This window comes from Conger conger, chromosome 12 (genome assembly GCF_963514075.1).
Source record: "Conger conger chromosome 12, fConCon1.1, whole genome shotgun sequence".
In the NCBI taxonomy this organism is placed as follows: domain Eukaryota; kingdom Metazoa; phylum Chordata; class Actinopteri; order Anguilliformes; family Congridae; genus Conger; species Conger conger.
In genome coordinates this window covers 11,771,458-11,797,909 of record NC_083771.1, presented here as the reverse complement: position 1 = coordinate 11,797,909, position 26,452 = coordinate 11,771,458, and the positions used below count along the sequence as shown (strand labels likewise).

General features: G+C 46.7%; 1 protein-coding gene across 4 annotated transcripts; it reads right to left on the bottom strand.

Annotated features, from left to right (window-relative positions):
* Nucleotides 1-3,180: 3,180 nt before the first annotated feature.
* LOC133141878 (paternally-expressed gene 3 protein) lies at nucleotides 3,181-24,790 on the bottom strand. 4 transcript variants are annotated; one of them, XM_061262676.1, is made up of 17 exons: nucleotides 24,650-24,790; nucleotides 23,437-23,617; nucleotides 21,577-22,275; nucleotides 18,123-18,213; nucleotides 16,528-17,014; nucleotides 12,563-14,134; nucleotides 12,108-12,188; nucleotides 11,783-11,895; nucleotides 11,253-11,311; nucleotides 10,853-10,942; nucleotides 10,307-10,350; nucleotides 9,711-9,883; nucleotides 8,968-9,038; nucleotides 8,416-8,561; nucleotides 7,790-7,934; nucleotides 7,004-7,150; nucleotides 3,181-4,778 (listed from the first exon to the last, which is right to left on the bottom strand). In XM_061262676.1, exons 3-17 carry the CDS (start codon nucleotides 22,075-22,077, stop codon nucleotides 4,497-4,499), a joined length of 4,002 nt encoding a protein of 1,333 aa, XP_061118660.1. In that variant the 5' UTR covers nucleotides 22,078-22,275; nucleotides 23,437-23,617; nucleotides 24,650-24,790; the 3' UTR covers nucleotides 3,181-4,496. The 4 variants fall into 4 exon arrangements, with proteins under 4 accessions (XP_061118660.1, XP_061118662.1, XP_061118661.1 ...); XM_061262678.1 differs by lacking the exon at nucleotides 23,437-23,617 and having other exon boundaries at nucleotides 24,650-24,787; XM_061262677.1 differs by lacking the exon at nucleotides 24,650-24,790 and having other exon boundaries at nucleotides 23,437-24,488.
* Between the last annotated feature and the right edge of the window lie 1,662 nt (nucleotides 24,791-26,452).

Here is a 26,452-nt window from a genome sequence, read left to right as displayed (position 1 = left end):
AAGTAAACTCTGGAAGGAAAAAAGAAAAAAAAGCTGTTGAAATATCAGTCTTGAAAGGGTTACATGGCCATTTCTAAGACTCAAGGACTCAAGGACATTGAACCAGAGTGAGAGCCATTATCTCCAAATGGAGAACACTTGGAACAGTGCTGAAGTGGTTGGCCTGCTCACAATTCCTCCAAGGAATTGCAGCAAGGAAGGAATTTCCTCTGTGGGCTGAAGCTGAAGTGCAGTCGTGTTGAGCAGCAAGACAATGACGCAACATCCATATCTGAATAGCTGAGAATAACCTAAATTAAAAGTTTTGGAGTGGTCTACAGTACTGTGCAGAAGTCTTAGGTACCCTAGACTTTATTATATATATATATATATATATATATATATATATATATATGTATATATATATATATATATATATATATATATATATATATATATGTTTACTTTGTTGTGTGTGTTAGTATAAAAGAACACATTTGAGATTTCCAAATTTTCCAAAAGATTTAATTTTACTGAGACATTTTTGTATTTAATTTAAAAAAGTAACATATTACTATAAGCAATTGACTACCTTTTACATAAAAACTTGATCAAGGCTGTCTGAGATTAGAAACAAGGAGCAAACCAAAGTCTGCAGAAGAACTGTGGCAAGTTCTCCAACATGCTTGGAGCAACCTCCCTGCTGATTGTCTTATAGAACTGCAGGACAGAGTTGGCTATCTGAGAAGTGATGCAGTTTTAGCGCCGAAGGGTGGTCACAAAAAAATATTGATTTCAGTTTTTAACTATTCTGCCAGATGACTAAAATGTCATGTAAAATGTATAGTACGTTTATTTAGCACCTTTCATTTAATTATTTTTGAAAGAATCTTATCTGTACAGAATGTTATACAGGTGCCTAAGACTTCTGCACAATACTTTCAAAGACATAGAGACGCACACACACATGCTCGCTCTCTCTCTGTCTCTCTATCTCTCTCACACACACACGCACACACACACACACATTCCTCACGCTCACACACACACACACACACACACTCACACTCACACTCACACACACTCACACAGACACACACTCACACACTCACACACTCACACACACATACACACGCACACACACACGCACGGTCAGAGCTGCAGGACAGGCCAGAATAGCCCCTGTGTGACCTGCCAGGAGCCAGAGGGCACGGGAAGCAGTTTCAACCAAAAACAAAAACACAGAGAAACACACACAAGTAACGACCCGCCCCCCCCCCACATACACTCACACACTCACACACTCCCACATACTTACACCCCGATAAAAATCTGTCAGGTGTCAGGTCAGGCCTTCGGGGGAAATGGCTGAAGAGATAAGTGGTGAGGAACACTTCCACCCTGTCAGAAACGCCACTCAACCCCACAGTGCTACCTTCCTGCCTGCGCCACTGCCACTCGCTGGAGTTATCAGAGAAGACATACACTCTGAGCACTTTATTAGCTATTTATCACACTTATTTTTTTTTACTTATTAAGTCTTCTGCTGCTGTAGCCTATCCACTTGGAGGTCTGATGCATTGTTGTTGCATTACTGTTGCCTTCCTGTCAGCTTCGACCAGTCTGGCCCTTCTCCTCTGACCTCTCACATTAACAAGGCATTTCTGCCCACAAAACTGCTGCTCACTGGATGTTTTTTGTTTTTCTCACCATTCTCTGCAAACTCTAGAGACTAGTGTAGGGGCGGCCTGTAGCGTAGTGGTTAAGGTAAATGACTGGGACACGCAAGGTCGGTGGTTCTAATCCCAATGTAGCCACAATAAGATCCGCACAGCCGTTGGGCCCTTGAGCAAGGCCCTTAACCCTGCATTGCTCCAGGGGAGGATTGTCTCCTGCTCAGTCTAATGAACTGTATGTCGCTCTGGATAAGAGCATCTGCCAAATGCTGTAGTGTGCGTGAAAATCCCAGGGGATCAGCAGTTTCTGAGATTCTCAAACCACCCTGTCTGCCACCAACAATCATTCCACGGTCAAAGTTACTTAGATCACAGAACATTAATTGAAGCTTGTGACCCTTATCTGCATGATTTTTTGCATTGCGCTGCTGCCACACGATTGGCTGAGTAGATGATCACATGAATAAGTAGGTGTCCAGGTGTTCTTAATACAGTGCTCAGTGAGTGTATGATATAAAGTGAGAGCAAAATGTCACATGGTAACGGAGCTCCATCAAATGAAACGAGAGGGTCAGGAACAAAAATATGAAAGGGAAACACACGGTGGCAGAGTACCTTCACACCTGAAAGAGAGAGAGAGTGTGAGAGAGAGAGAGAGAGCGTGAAAGAGCGACAGGGAAAATGGAATAAAGAGGGTGCAGAAGGATGATGCTTCGCTGCTCCTTGATTTAGTGGAGAGGATTTCAGGGGCCTTGACGGGGGGGACCAGAGGGGGTAGCATTTACACAATGCAATGTAGCAGCCCCCCTAACCCACCTATGTCAGCCTAGGGCCAGCCGAAGAGCCCTCCCAAAGTCAGGAGAAGAACATTGTTATTGTTGTTAAACATAAATGCATTAACAAATATATTAATTACATAAATGCATTAACAACAATAACCAAAAAAACACTTGGTGTGTGAATGCATGTTCGCATGTGTGTGGGTGTGAGCGAGAGACTACGTATGTATGCGTGTGACAGTGAGCGTTGCGTGTGTGTGTGTGAGCGTGCATGTATAACGGCATATGTGTCCGTGTGTATGTGTTTGCGTGTGTGTGAGCATGAATGTATAACTGTGTGTGCGTGTGTTTGTGTATGTCTGTGAGCATGTGTGTGAGAGACAGCGATAGGGTGGTCCTTTTCAGACTTTCTCTATGGTCTGCGGACACCGAACAGCCCCCTAACGAAGGAAGCTCTCTGCTGGCCTTTTTAATTACTCAGCCAGGCCTGACAGACCTCCCCGGAGCCCCAAACCCCCGGAATAAGGGGGAAATGGGGGGGGGGGGGGGTGCGGCCGACAGACGCCCGTTTCTTCCGCTGTCACCGCCACTTTGCCTCGAGTGGAGAAGCTGGACGGCACTCGAACTCCATCCCGCCGTCACAGCCAAGCGGCCGAACACAGAGGCGCGCGATGACCTCATACCCGGCGCTGCGTACGAACGTCGCCTTCATTCATCCCGCAAAAACAACAAAATCAACAAAAATATTTCATGAGCCCTGAAAATTTAATTGCAGTTTTGGAAGACTTGACATCACCTGAGGGGAATTGTTCAAGTGCCGGGCCATTCGAACAGCTTGCGTTCACTCGAGCTCACTCAGTTGAATGCAGCGGAATTGGGAAAATTTATATTAAACCTTTTATCGTGAAGGCCAGAACCTTCATTGGTGGTAAATATCAAATCATTTAGCTAGTACCGAAGGAACAATTCACAACAAATCCCGATTTTTTTTACCCGTCAAATTCCGTTGATATACATTGTTATAAATACAAACCAGGACTTTTATATTGAAAACCAAAGTATTAACACAATAAATGTATGAACAAATTTAAACAAGTATTTAAACAAATTTACAAAGAACAAAAACAACGGAAGAAATACTTGCGCCACTGTGCCTCACTGTGCGTTCTTCAATATGCTGTCACACAGCGTCCCCTTCTGGATATCGCAGAATCAACACTTACAGTTCAGTTGCACTCTTACTTACACATACACATACACTTACACTGCTTCGGTATGATTCTACGAACGCACAAAGTCACCAGAAAGAACGCAAGACACAGCAGAGACGGGAGGTATTAAACCACCACACAAAAAAGAAACATAATTGTAACTGTAACTGTAATTATTTTGGTTTTTATCACAGCAAGCGTGAACGCAGGATTCTAAAAAGGTCCATTAACCGTACCTTTGTAATTCAGAAGCACTTTATGAAAATCTGTTTTGACTCTTTGCGTTTCACAAACGAAAGACCATGTATGAGGCTAAGAGATGAAGTCAGAGAGAATGATTCTGCAGTTCTGCCTTAAACAGAAGCGCAACAGACATGCGTACGAATGCAGTGCAGACATTTTAGGGACTCTGAGTGTAGGCTGACAAAAACAAGCTTTTCCAGCACTAGGTGTCCATGAAGTTTGTGTTCCTTTTCCAACCTCCTGGGATCGTAAACAACTTTGTGCTACAGGGTTTATTCTTCATATTCTCTTAAGCACGTTTTTTGTTCCAGAGAAAAAACCTTCACTAATTTATAAGAATGTGGATTTCATATTTAACTCCAGAGACGTGCAAAGAACAAAACAATAAATAAAATAAAATTAAAAAAAGTTCTTTGTAAAACAAAAAAGGTATTTGAGTGTACAGGATGTGACATCATGGCACCACAGGAAGTACATGTGATGTGGCGGGTTGTCGAGCAAAAGAGATTCCATGTTCAGATGTCCAGGAAGTGAGGGGAGGCGTGCACAGGATGTGACGTCATGGCAGCACAGGAAGTGTGTGTGATGTGGCAGGTTGTCTTCCTGGTTCAGATGTCTCTGCTGCGTCTCTGAATGGTGACCTTGCGGCAGGTGCGCCTTTCCGAGATGTTGCGTTTGATCTTTACCTCGTTGGGCGGAGCCATGGCCTGGTCCAGGGAGGGGCTGGAGTAGGACTTTTTTAGCCCCGCCCCCTGACACTCCTCCTCTGCTTCGGAGCGCACCTCTCTGTCGAAGAGCTGCAGCTCGTCCCCGCCCACCGGCCCGCCCACTTCTCCGCCCAGGGCCTGCCACACCTCCAGCATCCGCACGTACACCTCGTACCGTTTCTTCTGCAGAGAGAGAGACACACAGAGATACACTCTCTCAGACTGTCTCTTCTGCACAGAGATACACTCTCTCAGACCGCCTCTTCTGCACAGAGATACACTCTCTCAGACTGTCTCTTCTGCACAGAGAAAGACACACAGAGATACACTCTCTCTGACCGTCTCTTCTGCACAGAGACACACAGAGATACACTCTCTCAGACCGCCTCTTCTGCACAGAGATACACTCTCTCAGACTGCCTCTTCTGCACAGAGATACACTCTCTCAGACTGTCTCTTCTGCACAGAGATACACTCTCTCAGACTGTCTCTTCTGCACAGAGAGAGACACACAGAGATACATTCTCTCAGACCATCTCTTCTGCACAGAGACACACAGAGATACACTCTCTCAGACCGCCTCTTCTGCACAGAGATACACTCTCTCAGACTGCCTCTTCTGCACAGAGATACACTCTCTCAGACTGCCTCTTCTGCACAGAGATACACTCTCTCAGACTGCCTCTTCTGCACAGAGACACACAGAGATACACTCTCTCAGACCGCCTCTTCTGCAAAGAGATACACTCTCTCAGACTGCCTCTTCTGCACAGAGATACACTCTCTCAGACTGCCTCTTCTGCACAGAGATACACTCTCTCAGACCGCCTCTTCTGCACAGAGAGAGACACACAGAGATACACTCTCTCAGACCGCCTCTTCTGCACAGAGATACACTCTCTCAGACTGTCTCTTCTGCACAGAGAGAGACACACAGAGATACATTCTCTCAGACCATCTCTTCTGCACAGAGACACACAGAGATACACTCTCTCAGACCGCCTCTTCTGCACAGAGATACACTCTCTCAGACTGCCTCTTCTGCACAGAGATACACTCTCTCAGACTGCCTCTTCTGCACAGAGATACACTCTCTCAGACTGCCTCTTCTGCACAGAGACACACAGAGATACACTCTCTCAGACCGCCTCTTCTGCAAAGAGATACACTCTCTCAGACTGCCTCTTCTGCACAGAGATACACTCTCTCAGACTGCCTCTTCTGCACAGAGATACACTCTCTCAGACCGCCTCTTCTGCACAGAGAGAGACACACAGAGATACACTCTCTCAGACCGCCTCTTCTGCACAGAGATACACTCTCTCAGACCGCCTCTTCTGCACAGAGAGAGACACACAGAGATACACTCTCTCAGACCGCCTCTTCTGCACGGAGATACACTCTCTCAGACTGCCTCTTCTGCACAGAGATACACTCTCTCAGACTGCTTCTTCTGCACAGAGATACACTCTCTCAGACCGCCTCTTCTGCACAGAGAGAGACACACAGAGATACACTCTCTCAGACCGCCTCTTCTGCACGGAGATACACTCTCTCAGACTGCCTCTTCTGCACAGAGATACACTCTCTCAGACTGCCTCTTCTGCACAGAGATACACTCTCTCAGACTGCCTCTTCTGCACAGAGATACACTCTCTCAGACCGCCTCTTCTGCACAGAGATACACTCTCTCAGACTGTCTCTTCTGCACAGAGTGAGACACACAGAGATACACTCTCTCTGACCGTCTCTTCTGCACAGAGACACACAGCGATACACTCTCTCAGACCGCCTCTTCTGCACAGAGATACACTCTCTCAGACTGCCTCTTCTGCACAGAGATACACTCTCTCAGACCGCCTCTTCTGCACAGAGATACACTCTCAGACCGCCTCTTCTGCACAGAGATACACTCTCAGACCGCCTCTTCTGCACGGAGATACACTCTCTCAGACTGCCTCTTCTGCACGGAGATACACTCTCTCAGACTGCCTCTTCTGCACAGAGATACACTCTCTCAGACCACCTCTTCTGCACGGAGATACACTCTCTGAGACCGCCTCTTCTGCACAGAGATACACTCTCTCAGACCACCTCTTCTGCACGGAGATACACTCTCTCAGACCGCCTCTTCTGCACAGAGACACACAGAGATACACTCTCTCAGACCGCCTCTTCTGCACAGAGACACACAGAGATACACTCTCTCAGACCGCCTCTTCTGCACAGAGAGACACACAGAGATACACTCTCTCAGACCGCCTCTTCTGCACAGAGAGAGACACACAGAGATACATTCTCTCAGACCATCTCTTCTGCACAGAGACACACAGAGATACACTCTCTCAGACACTTTCTTCTACATTGTGAACACACAGTCTCACATACTCTCACACACACACACACACCTCGTGCTGCAGGTACTCCTCTCTCAGGCGGTGCTCCTCCAGTTGGCGGCTTTTGAGCTTGCGGCCGCTGGGCAGGTCCTCCTGCAGGAAGCGCAGGTCGTCGCAGAAGGACTCCAGCATGCGCGAGTGGGACTGCATCTTCCGCTCCTGCGCCAGAGGGACCAGTTACCATGGATACTAATGCACTGTACAGGTGTGTGGAGTAGTACACCTGTTAGAGTAGTGTACAGGTGTGTTATGGATGGGTACCAACGTGTACAGTACAGGTGTGTGGGTATGTACCAGTGTGAGGGTAGAGGTGCATTGTGGGTAGGTACCAGGGTGAGGGTACAGGTGCATTGTGGGTCGGTGCAGGTGCATTGTGGGTAAGCACCAGGGTGAGGGTACAGGTGTGTCATGGGTCAGTGCAGGTGCATTGTGGGTAGGTACCAGGGTGAGGGTACTGGTGTGTCGTAGGTAGGTGCAGGTGCATTGTGGGTAGGTACCAGGGTGAGGGTACAGGTGTGTCATGGGTCAGTGCAGGTGCATTGTGGGTAGGTACCAGGGTGAGGGTACTGGTGTGTCGTAGGTAGGTGCAGGTGCATTGTGGGTAGGTACCAGGGTGAGGGTACAGGTGTGTCATGGGTCGGTGCAGGTGCATTGTGGGTCGGTGCAGGTGCATTGTGGGTAAGCACCAGGGTGAGGGTACAGGTGTGTCATGGGTCGGTGCAGGTGCATTGTGGGTAGGTACCAGGGTGAGGGTACAGGTGCATTGTGGGTCGGTGCAGGTGCATTGTGGGTAGGTACCAGGGTGAGGGGGGAGGATTTGGCAGGCAGGATGGGGCGGCTGAACCTCCTCTGGGAGCCCACAGCAGCAGGGAATGGAGGGGAGGAGTACAGTGCTGAGGCCAGGTTTATCCTGCACATCCAGGAGCTCACCTCCTCCGTCGAGCTGAGGGAGACACACATATACACACATATACACGTGTCTCACACAGACATGCACACACTTACATCTCACACACATACTTACGTAAAATAAATATATACAAACACATAAAGATACACACAACTCATACGTAAATATAAACAAACACACAAATACGCACACATGCACATGTCTCTCTCACACTCACACTCTCAAACGTGTCACAATCGCACACACACACACACACACAAATACGCACACATGCACATGTCTCTCTCACACTCACACTCTCAAACGTGTCACAATCGCGCACACACACACACACACACACAAATACGCACACATGCACATGTCTCTCTCACACTCACACTCTCACACGTGTCACAATCGCACACACACACACACACACAAATACGCACACATGCGCATGTCTCTCTCACACTCACACTCTCACACTTGTCACAATCGCACACACACACACACACACACACACACACACACTCACGAGGCCTGCAGAAGGTACACTCTCCAGTCGGCGGTCTGTAGGCGGAAGACGTGGGGCCGCTTGGTGTAGTTGAGGTCCGGCAGGGCCAGGGAGTGGTGCACACTGACCACCTCCTCAGCACTGCTCCAGTCCCCACTGTTCTGATCCTGCACAGGGAACGAGGGATGAGAGAGAGGGATGAGAGGAGGGAGGGAGGGAGAACGAGGGATGAGAGAGAGGGAGAGACAGGGATGAGGGGTGAGAGGGAGGGAGAGAGGGAGAGAACAAGGGATGAGAGAGAGGGAGAGGGAGGGACAGGGAATGAGAGGGAGAGGGAGAGAGGGAGGGATGAGAGAGGGAGGGAGAAATTTGGAAGCAGGGAATGAGGGATGAGAGAGGCAGAGGCTGGGAACAAAGGATGAGAGACATTGGGAGAGGTGGGGAATGAGGGATGAGTGAGAGGGAGAGAGTGGGAGAGAAGGAGTGAGGGTACGAGGGATTAGGAGGGAAAGAGAGATGAGGCAGAGGACTGGACTGAGAGAGAGAGTGAGGAAGAGGAAGAGGAACACTCACCTTCATCAAGTACAGAACCATGCCTTTCAGCACGGCATAGAATGTCTTCCAGCTGCGCTTCCCCCAGGGAGCTGTCAATCACCACATCACACAGCACCATTACTCCCTACACTCCGCCTCCAAACCACAATTACACATTACCCCCCTACCAAACCCTGAACACCACAAACCTGTCTGTACATTACCCCTCTACCAAACCCTTAACACCCCAACCTGTCTGTACATTACCCCTCTACCAAACCCTGAACACCCCAACCTGTCTGTACATTACCCCTCTACCAAACCCTGAACACCACAAACCTGTCTGTACATTAACCCTCTACCAAACCCTGAACACCACAAACCTGTCTGTACATTAACCCTCTACCAAACCCTGAACACCACAAACCTGTCTGTACATTACCCCTCTACCAAACCCTGAACACCACAAACCTGTCTGTACATTACCCCTCTACCAAACCCTGAACACCACAAACCTGTCTGTACATTCCCCGCCTCTTCCAAATCTTGCCTTGTTTAGCTGTGAAAGTCAGCTAAATAACTGTTATGTTATGCCATTTCACAGGGCAACACTGCCACTGGGCTGTCCTAAGAGTGACTTGTAAGTACCTTGCTTATCGGCACAACATAAGTGTATAGGTGCATCGTACATCACACAACTAAGAGGGGATCTAACTGGGATGTTCCCAAATGTTCCTAAATGTTCCCCAACGGGAATGGACCCCCTCAGAGCCCGCACTCACTCCTCTTCCCGTCGATGTCCGCGTGCGCCTTGCGCGTCAGGAAGCCCTCCTTAAACACGGCGGCCGCCTCGTCGTGCGGAATGTCCTGGAAGGGGTTGGTCCTCGAGGATGCCTGCGCGTCTGCCTTTGCGTCCCCCGGCAACAAGGCAGAGGACTTCAGTTCCTCCTCATCACTGTGGGGGCAGAACAGATGGGGTAAGAGAGGGAAAGAGGGAAACAAAAGGGAAGGGAGAGAAAAAAGCAGGAAAAGAGAAAAGGTGAGAAATGGATGAGTGGACAAGTTATTTGGAAAAAATAAACAGAGTCAGAATGCGACAGGAAGAATCGGGCCCAGTGCATTCTGGGATTAGATTTAGCTGATCCAATAATTAATGTAGCTGGTAACATGCATGTATGTTCCTCCAGAAGCATATGGGTTTAGTTCACTCGCCATCTTGTTTTTTTTTTTTTCTTTGGAAGTTATAGTTGGGTTTCGGTAACCCAGAAACATACGGAAAACCGGCAGAACTGCGGCCCTCCAGGATCTGATTTTGAGATCCCTGCCGAAGGTCCTCTGCTGAGAGCTAACAGAGACGCAGGAAGGGTCTTGTACTCACATAGCCCACTGCAGTCGCTCACTCTTAATGGAGCTGTACAGACCCTAGAAGATCAGAGAGGAAAGAGGATTCAGCTCACTCAAAATACACCCCTCCAAATCCATCCCCATTGGCCTGTAGACACTCTCCTGCCAACTGTGTAATCATGGAGATGAAAACCACAACATGAGTAACATCATCAAAGCAGAAAGTGATTCAAGAGAAAGAGCGAGAAAATTGATTTTGTACAGACAGAAAGATCTGGTTAAGATTTTATTAAAAATCTTTTATTAAAGAAGTCAAATAGCCTCTTAAAATCAACAATAGTCTGCCAATATCACTGCACCAAGAACACTAGACCAAAGAAAGTAGAAATGAGCAAGAGTGAAAAAAAATTGTCTTCATGAGGTTACCACATCAGTAACTGTGGCTGAGGCAGTCTGCTGTCAACAGAGGTGCATTACTGGCAGAGCTGAATGTGTTTGCGCTTCTATCTCCTTATTTTATTTACAGGAGTAAATAAAATTAAAAATGTAGCCTGTGTTGGCTGTTGTGCACGTCACCAACCTTCAGCATCTCCTTGTGGAAGCTCCCTCCTTCATTCATACCGTCCAGGTTGGACACAAAGCTGGACATGGACATGGGTTTGCCTACATTCTGGGGACAAACAGACAAACATTTTTTGGTTTTCATGCCAACTTGTAGCCTTCATTGCCTAATTCGCCCTAACATTTACACCATCTGAGATGTTGGGTACATTTCCTGATAAGCTCATAAATGACACCAGATGACTGTTCATGTGTCCATATGTGAAATGTTTTACTGTGATCTAATCTACAAGCGAAGCAGCATTGGCGTATACAGTTAACTGATGGAAACAAAAACCTGCCTACACACTGGCCTTCTGGGACCAGAATTGCCCACCCCTGCTTTAAAGGCGACTCTGCTGTGAATGGGTGGGACTCACCTGTCCATGCAGGTCAGTGTTCAGGAGCATCACCGCACAGGTGAGTGTGAGAACAGCCCCTGTGGGGAAGAGGAGGAAGTAAGGAAGTGTTCAGGAAGTGAGATGGGGGGATGTGTACAGGAAGTGAGAGGAGAGGGGAGATGTGTATAGGAAATGAGGAGAGGAGAGGGGGATGTGTTTCGGAAATTAGAGAAAGTATGAGCAAAACCACAGAACTTAGTGTGTAAAATATTTTGGTGTGCTTTATAGTTTATAAAGCACTGAACAGTAGCAACTGACACACTTCAGCCAGGCTACTATGAAAAGGAACTGGGGAGTATTCTATGAAGAAGGATTACGGAGTGAAACCCAGAGCAGCTATTCTTCAGTCCTTGTTCCAGATTTGGAAGGGCATTGCAAGCTTAGCGCTAACTCAGTAATCCTGCGTTGTGAAACAGGGCCCATATTTTTGCTCAACACCCAGGGCAAACATAAGTGCGAGAACAAGGAGTAAGGAAGTCCCACAGTCCTGCGTTGGCATGGCGACTCACCTGAGGAGGAGAAGCTGTTGGGGTTGCAGTCATGGAAACGCTCGGAGAACCGCTGAAGCACCCGCTCCCTCTCCTGAGTCTCTCCAATCAGCACCACCACGCTCATGAAGGACCTGAGGGTGCAGCCAATCAGACGACAGGAGAGAGGACAGCAGCCAATCAGACAACAGGAGAGAGGACAGCAGCCAATGAGACACAACAAGTGAGAGGACAGCCAATCAGACACAATAGGTGAGAGGACAGCAGCCAATCAGACAACTGGAGCGAGGACAGCACTACTTCCTGCAGTTTCATCATCTGTTGCAGTGTCAGAAAACCACCTCACCTCAGGGCCTGGTCGAGGGTCTGACCGGTGAAGTCGAAGAACTTCAGATACTCCTCCCCCACTACTCTGCTGAACTCATTACTGGGGGGGTAAGACAGGAAGAGACCAGACCTGGGTCAACTATGTCATTGTTTTGAATTCAAATACTTTTCTACGCTTTACTGAGCTTGTCTGGTGTATTGGAACTTATGAAATACTCTCTCAACCTTTTGGTTGGTTTGACTCTTGGTTGGCTCAGTTGCACCAGGCAAGATCAATTGCACACAGAAAAGTATTTCAATCCAAAACTATTACTGTCCTTATTTGACCCAGGTCTGGAAGAGACCAGAGGGTAGAAAATGCCTTTTCACAATTGTTGTCATGCAAAATCATCATATCAGACAGTGATCAAAAGTATATCAATATTGGAGTGACATACTGTAGATCCCTGATTAAGAGTGTCCGGTGTGTCTTACTCTTTGTCCATGTGCCGGACCACGTGTGTGCGCCGGAAGTCCTTCAGCTTGTAGAGTCTTTCGGCCAGCCTGCGCGCTGCTGCCCGGTCCACGCCCACGCCGTTCACAGTACCCTGGAGGGAGCAGGGCTGCGCAGGGTCTGCAGGGTGCATCTGCTCCGGCTGCTCTGACTGCTCTGACTGTTCCAAATGCACTGTCTGCTCTGGCTGTTCCAAATGCACTGTCTGCTCTGGCTGTTCCAAATGCACCATCTGCTCTGGCTGCTCTGACTGTTCCAAATGCACTGTCTGCTCTGGCTGTTCCAAATGCACTGTGTGCTCTGGCTGTTCCAAATGCACTGTGTGCTCTGGCTGTTCCAAATGCACTGTGTGCTCTGGCTGTTCCAAATGCACTGTCTGCTCTGGCTGTTCCAAATGCACTGTGTGCTCTGGCTGTTCCAAATGCACTGTGTGCTCTGGCTGTTCCAAATGCACTGTCTGCTCTGGCTGTTCCAAATGCACCATCTGCTCTGGCTGTTCCAAATGCCCCGTCTGCTCTGGCTGTTCCAAATGCACTGTCTGCTCTGGCTGTTCCAAATGCACCGTCTGCTCTGGCTGTTCCAAATGCACCGTCTGCTCTGGCTGTTCCAAATGCACAGTGTGCTCTGGCTGTTCCAAATGCACTGTCTGCTCTGGCTGTTCCAAATGCACCGTCTGCTCTGGCTGTTCCAAATGCACCGTCTGCTCTGGCTGTTCCAAATGCACCGTCTGCTCTGGCTGTTCCAAATGCACCGTCTGCTCTGGCTGTTCCAAATGCCCCGTCTGCTCTGGCTGTTCCAAATGCCCCGTATGCTCTGGCTGTTCCAAATGCACTGTCTGCTCTGGCTGTTCCAAAAGCACTGTCTGCTCTGGCTGTTCCAAATTCCCTGTCTGCTCTGGCTGTTCCAAATGCACTGTCTGCTCTGGCTGTTCCAAATGCACTGTCTGTTCTGGCAGTTCCAAATGCACAGTCTGCTCTGGCTGTTCCAAATGCTCCGTCTGCTCTGGCTGTTCCAAATGCTCCGTCTGCTCTGGCTGTTCCAAATGCACTGTCTGCTCTGGCTGTTCAAAATGCACTGTCTGTTCTGGCAGTTCCAAATACACAGTCTGCTCTGGCTGTTCCAAATGCTCCGTCTGCTCTGGCTGTTCCAAATGCTCCGTCTGCTCTGGCTGTTCCAAATGCACTGTCTGCTCTGGCTGTTCCAAATGCACTGTCTGCTCTGGCTGTTCAAAATGCACTGTCTGTTCTGGCAGTTCCAAATGCACAGTCTGCTCTGGCTGTTCCAAATGCTCCGTCTGCTCTGGCTGTTCCAAATGCTCCGTCTGCTCTGGCTGTTCCAAATGCACTGTCTGCTCTGGCTGTTCCAAATGCACTGTCTGCTCTGGCTGCTGTATGTATTTAGACTGCCCCGGCTGCTCTGGCTGCTCCAGCTGCTCCAGCTGCTCTAGGCGTCTCTGTTGAGCCCACTGGTCGGACAGGCTGCTGAACTCCTCCAGCTCTTCCAGAAGCCTCTTCAGCTCAGCCATTTCACGCTCTGAGGGCTGTGTCCTCTTCCTGCAGAAACAGGAAAAGATCAGAGAGACAAGTAAAGATCAACACATGTACTTCCGCTTTCAAAAGATCATCAGACCCTACCCTGCACTGTTAAACCCTCTCAGCTCAATCCAGCCAATCACTGACTTGATTCACAAAACATAATGGATGTGCTTGTTGACAGCACATTCTTACCTGGACATACAAATGGAAGCTGGAGAAAGCACTAAACTGCACTCGTCTCAGTCGAAGAGATACCAAAAAAGATTATAAAATCATTGTAAGATAGTCAGATCATAGGGACACAAAGGACCATGAAACAAATTAGACAAGCTGAAACAGTTTGCTCAGCACTAACTTCTGTGGTAGGATATATAAACACGAGTGAAACGGATATTTCAAGGGAATTTTTGAAGGGTGGGGAGTCGATCTGACTGACGTGAAATGAAGATGTGTGCCGCTGTATGAAAAAGATATTGATTGGAGGGGAATGGAAAATTGACAAGACATCTGATCGACTGTACACAATGACGATGACAATCTCGTAAAATCTTGTTTTCCAGGAAGTGGATGGAAAAAACTTTGGTGTAAAAATATACAAGTATTACAATTTTGTTTTTGTTTATGTTTTCCTTCTGTCTTTAACCAGGAGCAGAGAGTCAAAAAACATCTCTTGAATCATCGGTTTGAAATTTTGCCAAGCTGGGGTATCTATCCTTTAAAATAAGAATGGCACTCAACAGATTTGCTCCAAGTGCCAATACCTGTTCACCTCAATTTTAATGCCTCATTTAACTTTCTAATTTAGCGTAGTCCAAAATATATTTGAGGGTTTCCTGATTAAGTTCTTCATAATTAATGTAAGAATTTCCTTAATATAATTAATCATTTGCAATTTGCAATAATAGAAATGTAGCCATCTCTAAATACAAGTTCTGTCATTTTATTTCTCAAAGTAACTTATGTAACTTGTTTCTTTAATTTATTGTATGCTGGCTAGTTAACCTGAAGTTCCTGCTGGGTAGGGATGGGTTGGTGTTTAATTTGAAGTAAACCAACAGTACTAGGATTAGTCATTTTGATGTTCTGGCAAACATAAATTTTTATTGCTTAGCAATATCCAATCATCACGAAAGTGTGTATGTTCATGTCTTGGCTTGATAAAGTTTTGGTATCAGTCAGTGTTACAGCAGCTATAGCAACTAAGCAGGTTTTCAAAGAGTGTATCTTTGGCTGCAGATATAACTGCATCAGTAGATCTTATTCCTTCAGATGAACAACTTTCCTGTTGGCAACCATTTCGATTTTATGCCATTTTTTATTTTTTCAAAAAAATATTTTTTGCTTCTTCTTCTACAAAATTGATCCAATCTTCACCAAATTTGACAAAGGGCATGCCTGTGTAACCCAAGAAAAAGATATCACTGTTTTGATGCAGCAAACCCTTTGTCCATGACATGTCAATCAATTGTTATGGGTGTGGCCATTTTTACTAAAACAACTGTAACTCATGACCCTTTTGTCCAATCATCAGGAAACTTGGGGAGCATCTTGATGTCTTAACTTGCCACGGCCCCACAAACTTTGGTCAAATGTGTGGGCTTGGAAGAGTGTATCATTGGCTATGTTTCAGCAAAAACATTTTAACTTACACCAGTAGATCCTACTCCTTTTGATGAATAACTTAACCTCAAGTAACAACATCATCACCAATTTCTGCCATTTTGTGCAATAGTTACATCTGGGGCAGCTTGCCAATTTGCATGTAGTTTCACCAATAGGTGGTGCTGTAAGAGGGAATACAAATGAAAATGCCTTTAATTACTCAATTCCTTTACCAATCAAATTGAAACTTTGCATGCCATGTTTTTTCTGGCAGCCCCCAATTGGATGAACAGTGATAAAGTCTGATAAAATGTCTGGCATCAGCCAATCAGACTTCACTGTGTATGTGACAGGCTAAGCAACAACTGATCATCATGAATCTTGTATATATGTTGACCTCCAAGCTAGGGATCATTATGTACAATTTTGGGACAGAGACTGAAACTGTTTGTACCATTCACCAGATGTGCTTTGTTAGCAGCTGAACAGTTTGTACTTGCCACATGCTGCTTGGACCACATGAATTACTGTTTGTGGATATATTTGTATTTTTAATTTTGATGTTGAACTTTTTTTAAAGGATTATTGAATGGTTGTGGTGTGAAATAAAAAAAAATAAAAAAACGATGCGTGTTGCGACAGTTTCGTCATGTACAGTGACACATAAACTTCACTGCACCGACCCAACCCTAACCCTGTGGGGGGAAAATGGGTATTCTATTCTATTCATTAGAGCCATTACTATTCTGTTGTAAATGCTGGAAGGAGCTGTAGGACTTGCAGACACTGGTCACACAGTCGTCACTCACAAGCCTTCCTGGGTGTCGGGACCACCCGGACACGGGCAGGCCAGCTCCTCCTGTCCTAGGCTGGCCTCTTCACCCCCGTTCCCCTCTCCTCCCTCCGCAGCCTCGGAGCGGTACTCCTGCAGGAGGCTGATCCCCGTGGGAGCGTTTAAGGAGGTGCACGGTCCCTGTTCCTCTTCCGTCACGGGGTCAGGACTGTAACGGTCCACCCCGGTCGCAGCCTCCGAGCCACCGGGGGGCCTCGCAGTTCCCCCGGCTCCTGGGGGCTGCGTCTCCTCCGCAGTCTGACACAAACAGTGTGAGGAGACGGCGCCATCTGTGCTATCCTCCACCAGGATCTCCACGCACACTGGTTGAGGCCCTGTGGTTGCCGTTGATGATGGGGTCACGGTGTTCCCTGCGGTCGACACTTCCCCAGCCGAACACTCAGTCCCCTCCAGCCTGTCCCCTTCTGTGGCCTCATGGGATTCACCCACCTGCCTCTCTGTATCTGTGTGAGAACCAATCAGATTAGCCTGTATTCATGAGATGTTAATGTGACACCGTATGTACCATATGGACTTGGAGAATTGGTGAAATTCCTGTTCTTTTAGCTCTGTAGTCCAGCACATTGGCTATGAAATAAAACCGGGAATGTAAGGTTAAAGTGCAGACTGTCCCCTTTCATTTGAGGGCATATACATCCATATTGGGTGATGCGTGTAGGAATCACATCCCTTTATAAACATAGTACCCCCCATCTTAGGGGACCAAGAGTAATTGGACAGTTGAAGTCTGTTATTGGCGTTTGTGAACATGAGGCCCAGAATTGTGCCAATGACAGTCAAGGAAGCCATTATGAGACAGAAATAAGACCAAAACAGTCAGACATAGGTTAAACAATAGGGTTTCCAAAATACCGTTTGGAACATCATTAAGAAAAGAGAGCGCACTGGTGGGGTAGCTCCAGGAAGACCTCTACAGTTGATGATGAAAGAATTCTCACCATAATGAAGAAAACCCCCCAAGCACCTGTCCAACATATCAGAAACATTCTTCAGGGGGCAGGTGTGGATGTGTTAGTGACCACTCTCTACAGAAGACTTCAGAAACAGAATGTACAGAGGCTACACTGCAAGATGCAAACCACTAGTTAGCGCAAAAATAGGATGTTCGGGTTAAGAAGTACTTAAAATAGCTTGCAGAGTTCTGGAAAAAGGTCTTGTGGGTGGATGACACCAAGATTGACTTGTATCAGAGAGATTGCAATCGCCAAGAGTGGATGTTAAAAGGAACTTCCCAAGAACCAAAGCCCAAGTATTGAGAAGCGAGGGGGCACTATGTATAAATTGGGATGTGATTACTACACGCCTCACCTGATATAGATGAGTATACTCTCAAATTAAAGGGGACAGTCATTACCTCACATTTCCTGTTTCATTTCAAATTCAATGTGCTGGTCTACAAAGCCAAAAGAATAGAACAGTCAAAATACATGCGCTGTATAACTGACAACCTTTTGGATTACATCAGCACTATGCACATGACACGACTCATGTTATCTTTGTTTTCTCCCGGCAATTACTATTCATGAGAGGAGATTTGATTTCCGCAGGTACCTGTGCACTCTTTCGGTTCCAATGTTGGTCCCCCCACTTCCTGCATCAGTGTCGCAAACCCCTCCTTGTCTGGCCAATCGCATTCGTGAAACTGAAACGACATATCAGAACAGTGCTTTAACCTCTCAGGGAAGGGCGCATAATGATGTCATACATACACAGGAGAACACATGGGACAAATGAGATGTTCAGGATGTCTCAGCATGTCCAGGAGTCTGGTCAAACAAAACAAACCTAACGGAAAAAAACAGATGAGAGATAAACCCATGGCCGACATTAAAGGCCCCCAGTAATTTCCACAGATGGAACAGTTGCTTTTTGATAAAAAAAATGTTGTGGATGGTAACTAAGTACTTCAGTGAATCATGTCAATCCAAAGCATTTAAAATAACTTTGCTTAGGCCAATGAACTATGATACAGAGCCTTTGAGACTTTGGCAGCTTCACATAAGCCTACTGTGGCAATGTCAAGTACATCTGAGGTAGTTGGGCATGGTTTATTTGACAAAACGCGAGCAAACTATTCTCTTGATATCTTGCCTGGGAAGTGACTGGTGATTTTGTTTCCACGGTGATGAGCTGAGCAAGGACTCGAAAATGACCGTTATGAAAAACAAGAAATGTGAAAATGAAGAAAGATGAAATGTGGAAGATGGACAAGAAAGTCGTGTCGGTCCGACAGTTATTTTAAATACTTATTTTTCCTTTTGAAGTGCTTTTTATGAGGGTGTTATTTTTATTAGGAGAGTAATTCTATACAATTGGATCTTTTTGCTTGTTATAAAAGCCATTAACATTATATTAGCAACCAAAATTGCTGAGCGGGCCTTTAAATAAAAGCCTACTATTGTTCAAACTTTTTTATGATTTGTTCCATCATGCTTCATTTCAGGGAGTTCCCCTCCTATGAAATGCCTACAATGTACAAAACACGGACCTGTAGGACCGTAAAAACAAAACATTTCCTAATACACAAGGATCATCTTTCTTAATCTCCCGTACCAGAGGGAAGGCATCGTGCCACATATGGTTTTAAACGGGTAAATTAACACTTTTACACCAGCTTAACCTCCTTAGACACAGGAGAATAAATATTTAAAAAATACTTTTGACAAACTACATGTCTTCAATGACAAAAACAAGTTGCAATGAAAATATTTTCTAAATATATGTTATTTTAATGGAAAGTCCCTTAGGTTAAGAGACATACTGTATAGAGCTCAGTGAGGCAAAATGTAGTGTGAGGATGCATCGTTTTCACTGAAGCACTCTGCTAAGAGAGCTGGTAATTTTCCGTGATGCTTTGACACCCCGGCCAGGCACTGCGGTGTCTTCCCCCAAGTGTTTCAGAACATAGAGCACCATGGTGGTGGGCAGTGAGAGGCGTAGTCATGGAAACGCGTACGCACAACGAGCACTTTGACACGGTCACGGCTGAGTCATTCACTCACGCTAAACCCACTCCACACTACCAAGGGTGACCCGGCACCATTCACTAATCTTTCTCCTTCTCTCGCTCTTTCCCTTATGTTCACATACCAACACATAGAGGCTCACACACCAACACAACTGCACAGACACAGAGGCTCACACACCAACACAACCGCACACACACAGGCTTACACACAAACACAAACGCACATACACACACACACACACACACACAGGCTCACATACCAACACAACCACACACACACACACACACAACCGCACACACCAACACAACCGCACACACACAGGCTGACACACCAACACAACTGCACACACACACACAGGCTCACACACAAACACAACCATACACACACACAGGCTCACATACCAACACAACCACAACCACACATACACACACACACACACCAACACAACCGCACGCACACACAGGCTTACACACCAACACACATGCTCAAACACCCACACATCAACACAAACACTCACATGCACACACAACACACACGCAGTCACACACACACTAGAGTGACCATACATCCCATTTTTCCCAGGAACGTCCCATATTTCTGCCCAGACTTATTCAAAGAACATAAAGATTTTCCTGTATTTCAGTTGTTGTTTAAAAGAAATTTGACCCCCTGGTCAAAAATCCTTTTACAATTAATATCAAACTGAACAGTGACAAATTACTTCAAATTTTAAAGCAAGATTACTCTTCATTTTTATTTTTTACAGTTTCAAAATAATAAAAAAGGAAAAAGGCCCTGTGCAACAGTTTGGGAACCCTGTCAGTTAGTACTTTGTAACTCCTCCTTGGGCAACGATAACAGCTAGCAAACGCTTCCTGTAGCCTTCTAGGAAGAGTCTTCCAGTTCTCACTTTTTGAATTTTTCCCCATTCTTCCTTGCAGAACACCTCTAACTCAGAAATATTATTTGGCCTCCTTGCATGTACCGCATGTTTGAGATTTCTCCACAGATTTTCATTAATATCCAAAACCTTCATCCATCTTATCTGGAGGTACTTCATGGTTGACTTCAAGGTCTGCTTTGGATCATTGTCTTGATGGAATACCCAAACTCTCTTCGACTTCAATGTCTGGACTGACCTTCGAACATTAGCCTCTTGATTTTCTTGATATTTGGTGGAATCCATTCTTCCTTCCACTCACACAATACTTCCTGTACACGGCTGCCGCACAACCCCAAAGCACAAGCGTCAGTCCAAAGCACATTGTTCCAAATGGTTTCAGGCTTTCAATATTTTGTTTAGCATACTTCAGATGCTTAATTTTGTGTTGAGGGCATAGGAAAGGCTTCTTTTCTAGCCATGTTGGTCTTCTGGTTTAAAGTACGTTGTATTGTTGTCCTGTGAATAGCTGGACCTGTGTTTGCTACTCTTTTTTGTAGCTCTTTTGCAGTGATGTGTGGGTTCTTCTGAGCATTGACTGTTCCATTTATGTTCCATTTTCTAATAATGTTTCTGACAGAGGAATTTAGTAGTTGGAAATTAAATTAACCATCTTCATTCTTAAATCCTTGGACAAATGTTTAGAGGAACCCATGGTTTTTAACAACCGACAGAACTGCCACTGCAGTTGGATACTTTAGAAGGCATGGAGTTACATCAGAATTAAAAAGTTCAGCCATGGAATTATATTGAAGCTCTAACGAGTAAATCATCTGGGTCTGGGCCTTAGTATTATCTTTTTAAAAAGTAACAGAATAATCACAAAGGGTTCCCAACCTTTCGCGCAGGGCCCTTTTCATTTTTTATCATTTAAAGTAAAAAATACAAAGAAAAAGCTATCTTGTTTAAAAATTTGTCTCATGTTTAGCTCCATACCATTTAGAGTTCAGGTTTGCTTTTGATCACGTACAGATTCATTGTAACAGACATTTAAACCAGGTATGCTCAATTTTCTGCACCCCACTGTACATGGTCCACAATGCAATATGATCACCTCACACACACAGACACACACACACACACCCGACAGGCTCACCTGATGAGGTGTGTTCTCCTGGCCCTGCTCCGGGGCGCTGTTTGGGGCCAGTATTCCAGGGACGCTGTTTGGGGCCAGTATTTCCCCATCCCCCTCCTGTCCCAAGGGTTCCTCACAGAGCTGCTGATGTGTCAGGGGGTTGTCCATCCAGCTGAACTCCTGATTGGTCCAGCCGGCCGAGTCCAGCTCGTCGGCGGAGCTGATGTCAGTGTTGGGGGTGTGAAGGAGCCCCCCTCGATCGCCTGTCTGGGAGGGCGAGGCGGGGGGGTCAGTCCGGGCGGGGTCGCAGTCCCCGGAAACCCCCGTCTCCTGTCCCGAGGGGCGGACTCTCTCGCTGTCCCCCTCCCCCTGGTCCCGCAGCATGGAGTCCAGCTCGTCTTGCAGCATCTGCATGTCCAGAGAGTTCCACAAGTCCTCCGCGGAAAATGTGTCACGCACCGAAACGCCGCGCTGCGCCGAAGAGGCGCAATCAGCCGGAAGCCCATCCGGCCCCGCCTCCATCGCCAGGCTGCGAGCCGGGAGTCTGCGCTGAGGAAGCGAGCTGAGGCGCAGAGTCTCTGACTTCCTCTGCGGTCAGAGAGGGGCGGCCATGTTTGTTTAGTCCTCTGTGGTCAGCGTGACGTCCATGTTTGCCACAGCGTAATCCGTCAGGGTGTTCTCCATGCAGGCACTTTCAACCGTCACAGGAAGAACCTGTTCCTGTGTTCAGAGAGAGAGAGAGAGAGAGAGAGAGAGAGAGGGAGAGAGATATATTACTTATCATGCAAATAAAGCACATTTGAATTTGAATTTGAGAGAGAAAGGGTGAGTGAGAGAACAAAAAAATAGTCAAAGTCGTAAACACTCATTGGCAGAGGCCTGAGAGCCACTGCAGCCCCTGTGAACCCACCCGATCATGTCAAACCGTGCGGCGGGAGAACGCCACGTCAATGTAAACAGAGCCCAGGAGAGTCCATCCCTTTCCACCAGGTTCAAAAAGCAGCGCTGGATTCTCTCTGTAATTCAACTGTAATTCAAGGAGTGACCCGCGTAGAAAAGGACACCGCCCGTCACATGGTACAAACCACCTCCTGCTCAGACAAACACACACAGATACCTCACCACACACACGCACAAACACACACGCAGACACCTACAAACACACACACACACACACACACACACACTTCCCAACATTGGGTTCACGCTGGGACATAAAAGAAACTCACCCCTATACCTCTTTTTAATTTAATCAGAAGAATATCGGTCTCCTCTAGTATCAGGCACTAAATCAGCAAAAAAGTGGCAATGTCGACACTTCCTGCCCACAAACCAACCAGATAGCTGGTGGAGGTGCAGAAACAAGATGGAGAGAGAGAGAGAGAGAGAGAGAGACAGAGGGAGAGAGAGTGAGCGACAGGAAGTCATGAGCTGAAGAAAGAGGATGTTCAGGGCACATGATTGGTCACAATGACATTAAACTTTAATGTCAGCCGTCTCTTCTCCCGAGCACTAATGGGTCAGTGCCAGTAACCATATCAGCCTCTCCCTGTCTTCAGTCAGGTTTACTCTGCTGAAGCAGGCTCTGGGGACGGGAAAGACGCAAGGAACAACCTGCCCCTTCCTTTCAAATACTGGATCAGCCTGCCCCAGATATTACACAGTGGGACAGCCCTTGTGTAGTCATGTACAATCATGTTAATAGGACCAGAAATTAACCTATGGTGTCGCGTTTCACACGGCTGTCCGATTGCGCCTTACTCTCTCCCGCCTTGTTTTTCAAGCAGACAAAGTCTCAAACGATATCAAATCCAACCCTATTTCATCCAAACTGTATCTCTCGCTCGATCTAGTTCTCACAACATGAGATCTCACTCTCACCCGCGTTGCCGATCTGACGTCTTCTACTCTGCAGCTCCAGGCTTCCTGTTTCCCGTCTGTGCTCTTTGGCCCCGCCCGCGGCGGGTTTCGGAAGGTAACCGCGACTGAAGTTAGGCTGACAGACAGAGCCTGATCTGACCATAGCGCGGATTATTGGCTTCCTGTCCTGAGCGTGTCATACCTGCAGATGCAGACACCGGTGGGAGAAAATGCCACAGCGCAAGTCATAATCCAGAGAGACCAAACAACTACGTGCTGTAGCAACTCCTTTCACAAAAAAAATAAAAAATACACAGGGACCTGATTTGACATGTCGAGAATGCATATGGAGGCCTGCCCAAAGCCCTGGCCTACTGCAAGGCTGACAGCTCCTGTTTAGCACACTGCAACAGGACAGTTAATTAGAGCAGTCCACCGTCGGGGACGGCCTGTGACCTGCAGACGCTCCTCTCAGGTTCAGCGTCAGACACTGTGACTTTTTTTGTTGCCGGCTTAAGACTTCAAATTTAAATTTATAATTTCCTGGAGGGCGACCTGAGGAAATGCTCTTAGCTATAGAGGCCGTGCTGAAGAAGTGGTTTTAAAACGCAGACCCCGATTAGGTCACAGAGTGTTCAGTATTTCAAAAATGGGAAGGAAGGCTGCTCAACTGAAATAACTGCTGCTAAATGAGTTCCTGACAGCTGTAAGTGTGTGTGTGTGTGTGTGTGTGTGTGTGTGTGCTTGTGTGTGAGTGTTTGTGTGCAAGCGAGAGGAAGAGTTTGAATGTGCTTGTTCTGTATGTGTGTATGGAAAGCCCCTTGTGGTTGCAGACATAAAAAAAACAAGCAAAGAAATATACACCAGCCGTATTTTAGACAACCAGTAGTAAACCAACCAAATGTTGTATTTTAAAGCCTCACACACTGGAAACGTCAACACTGGAACAAAAACAAATTTCTACATTTAAAGACACAAAATCAGTATGCTGTAACAGACTAAGTGCTTGTGAATAAGTTGGCTGGTGTCATTTACTAGCAATCCTAAATGGCAAATTCATGTAATTTCTTTAAAATGTAATATGTCACCAAGTGAAAACAGCGGAGAGCATGCACCACCTCTCCCTCCACCTCGAGCGATGTTGCCCGGTGACATTCCTCCCAAAGAACCGCAGCCAGGAAAGGCACACAACAGAAGACCTCAAGCCGCTTCGACACCAGACCTCACCACCAACCTGCCTGGGTGGCCCCTTCCTAGTGTCAGCGGTGGCGGGAGTCTCCGTGGACGTGTGTCTGTGCCGGGCCCGGGTCTGAAAGCTGGAGGCCTACGCGATCTCCCAGTGCGTCTACCTTCACCTCCACTCTCTGCTCGGTGACAGGCCCCGCCCACTTCCTGTCACGAGGGCCTCCCCCCCGCCTCCCTGCCGCTGCGATGCAGCTCCTCGCTGCGAGCAGGGCCCCCATTTGACTGACAGCTTAAACACACCTGACATCACGGCAGAGCCTCTGGGACAGGTAGATCTGGGGCAAAGGGGTGTGGCCACAGTGCATTCCTGCCTCCCGCACAATGGAGACATGCCCAGAACTGCAGTCGCAGCACAGAGACCCTCTTCTCTGGATTTTAGTCAAGCGTGACTCAAACCCGGTCTAGCCGCGGCATTAGCCAGCAGCTTCCCGAAAACCACCACAGCTGTGTCAGGAGGGGGAATATTCACAGCGCAACGAGGCAACCGAAAATAATGAAAACAATAACAAATGAACTCCAGGAACCGTTTTGACATGGAGGAGCAAACTGCGTATGAAATGGCCGTATAACTGCGAAACCAATCGCCCATAACAGGGCGTACATCCCGTCAGAGTCCCCGTTGGTGCTTTTCAGACTCAAGATACACTTTTACAGTTTGAAAACGGTTCAGGGTGTAAATACTTGTGACTTTCGGGACAAGCTGAAACAAGGCCCAGACATCACCCACAATCCCAGGTCTACAAAGCACTGCCCTGAAAACTAAGGCTGTCCCTGTTCCAAAGACAATGGCAGGACATTTATTTTATTTGCTTTTGCTGACCCACTCATGTTCTGAAGGAGTGTTCATTTTAATCCTGATTAAGTGCTTGCTTTTTGTACACGTATTAATGTTGACCTACTTTCAACATGACCAACTTTACAAAGGAGACTCACTCTCACAGGCATCATATTTCCTTGGATAAAGAGACTCTTTACTTACCTTTTCTGAAGGATTTTACAGTGTCTGATGAAAGAGTGCTCAGTTCTCCGTTATGCCACAGGACATTCTTCAATAAGGTCTGTTAGCAGGACAAGGGGGCATAAATGGAAATTCCGCACAGATTTTAGGAAGTCTTTTTTTTTTTACCAATGTGTGGAATAGCTTGCTAGGTCATGTCATGGAGGCAAAAACACTGGAGGTTTTCAAGATCAGGATTGATATGGTGGTAGATACAATCTAGCTCTCAGGTACAATAAGCAATAGGTATACTTTAGTGATGGGAAAGGAGAGCATTGCTGGGCTGAATGGCCTGTTCTCATTACAACGTTTGTTATGTTATTACAGAACAGTGGTGCAGCACTATGAATGGAACTTTGGTTAGATTTCCATGAAAGTCCCAGTAATTAATTTTCAGGAGACATGAATTTCTGGTCTTTATCTCCTGAACCATATTTGATTATGCAGAAACATACACGGGTACTCCAAGGGTAGTAAAATAATAAAATATTTGTTATCCAAGACACTCAATGACCGTCAGAGACCGGTTTGAACCACCAACCTTCCGGGTCCCAGTCATGTTCCTTAACCACTAGGCTACAGGCTGTCCCCTGTCAGTCAAATACTTGTCAGTCAAAGTTTGCAATACGGGACATGCAAGCAAATACGTACTAATCCCACAAATAAAAGGAGTCACATGCCGAGTACAAACAAACATTTTCAACAATAAATGTAATGGGTACTCCCACACTACAGGTGGCGGTGCACTTAAAAGTGGGCGTGTATCAAAACAGCAGAAAGCACGCCAAGGACGCG

Excerpts from the sequence above, each read along its gene's own strand:
- LOC133141878 (XM_061262676.1), bottom strand. The coding sequence starts at position 22,077 with ATGGAGGCGGGGCCGGATGGGCTTCCGGCTGATTGCGCCTCTTCGGCG. Across the intron at positions 12,189-12,562 it reads GTCCGGCACATGGACAAAGA|TAATGAGTTCAGCAGAGTAG; the intron begins GTAAGACACACC and ends TTACCCCCCCAG. Across the intron at positions 11,896-12,107 it reads ACCCTCGACCAGGCCCTGAG|GTCCTTCATGAGCGTGGTGG; the intron begins GTGAGGTGGTTT and ends CTGCACCCTCAG.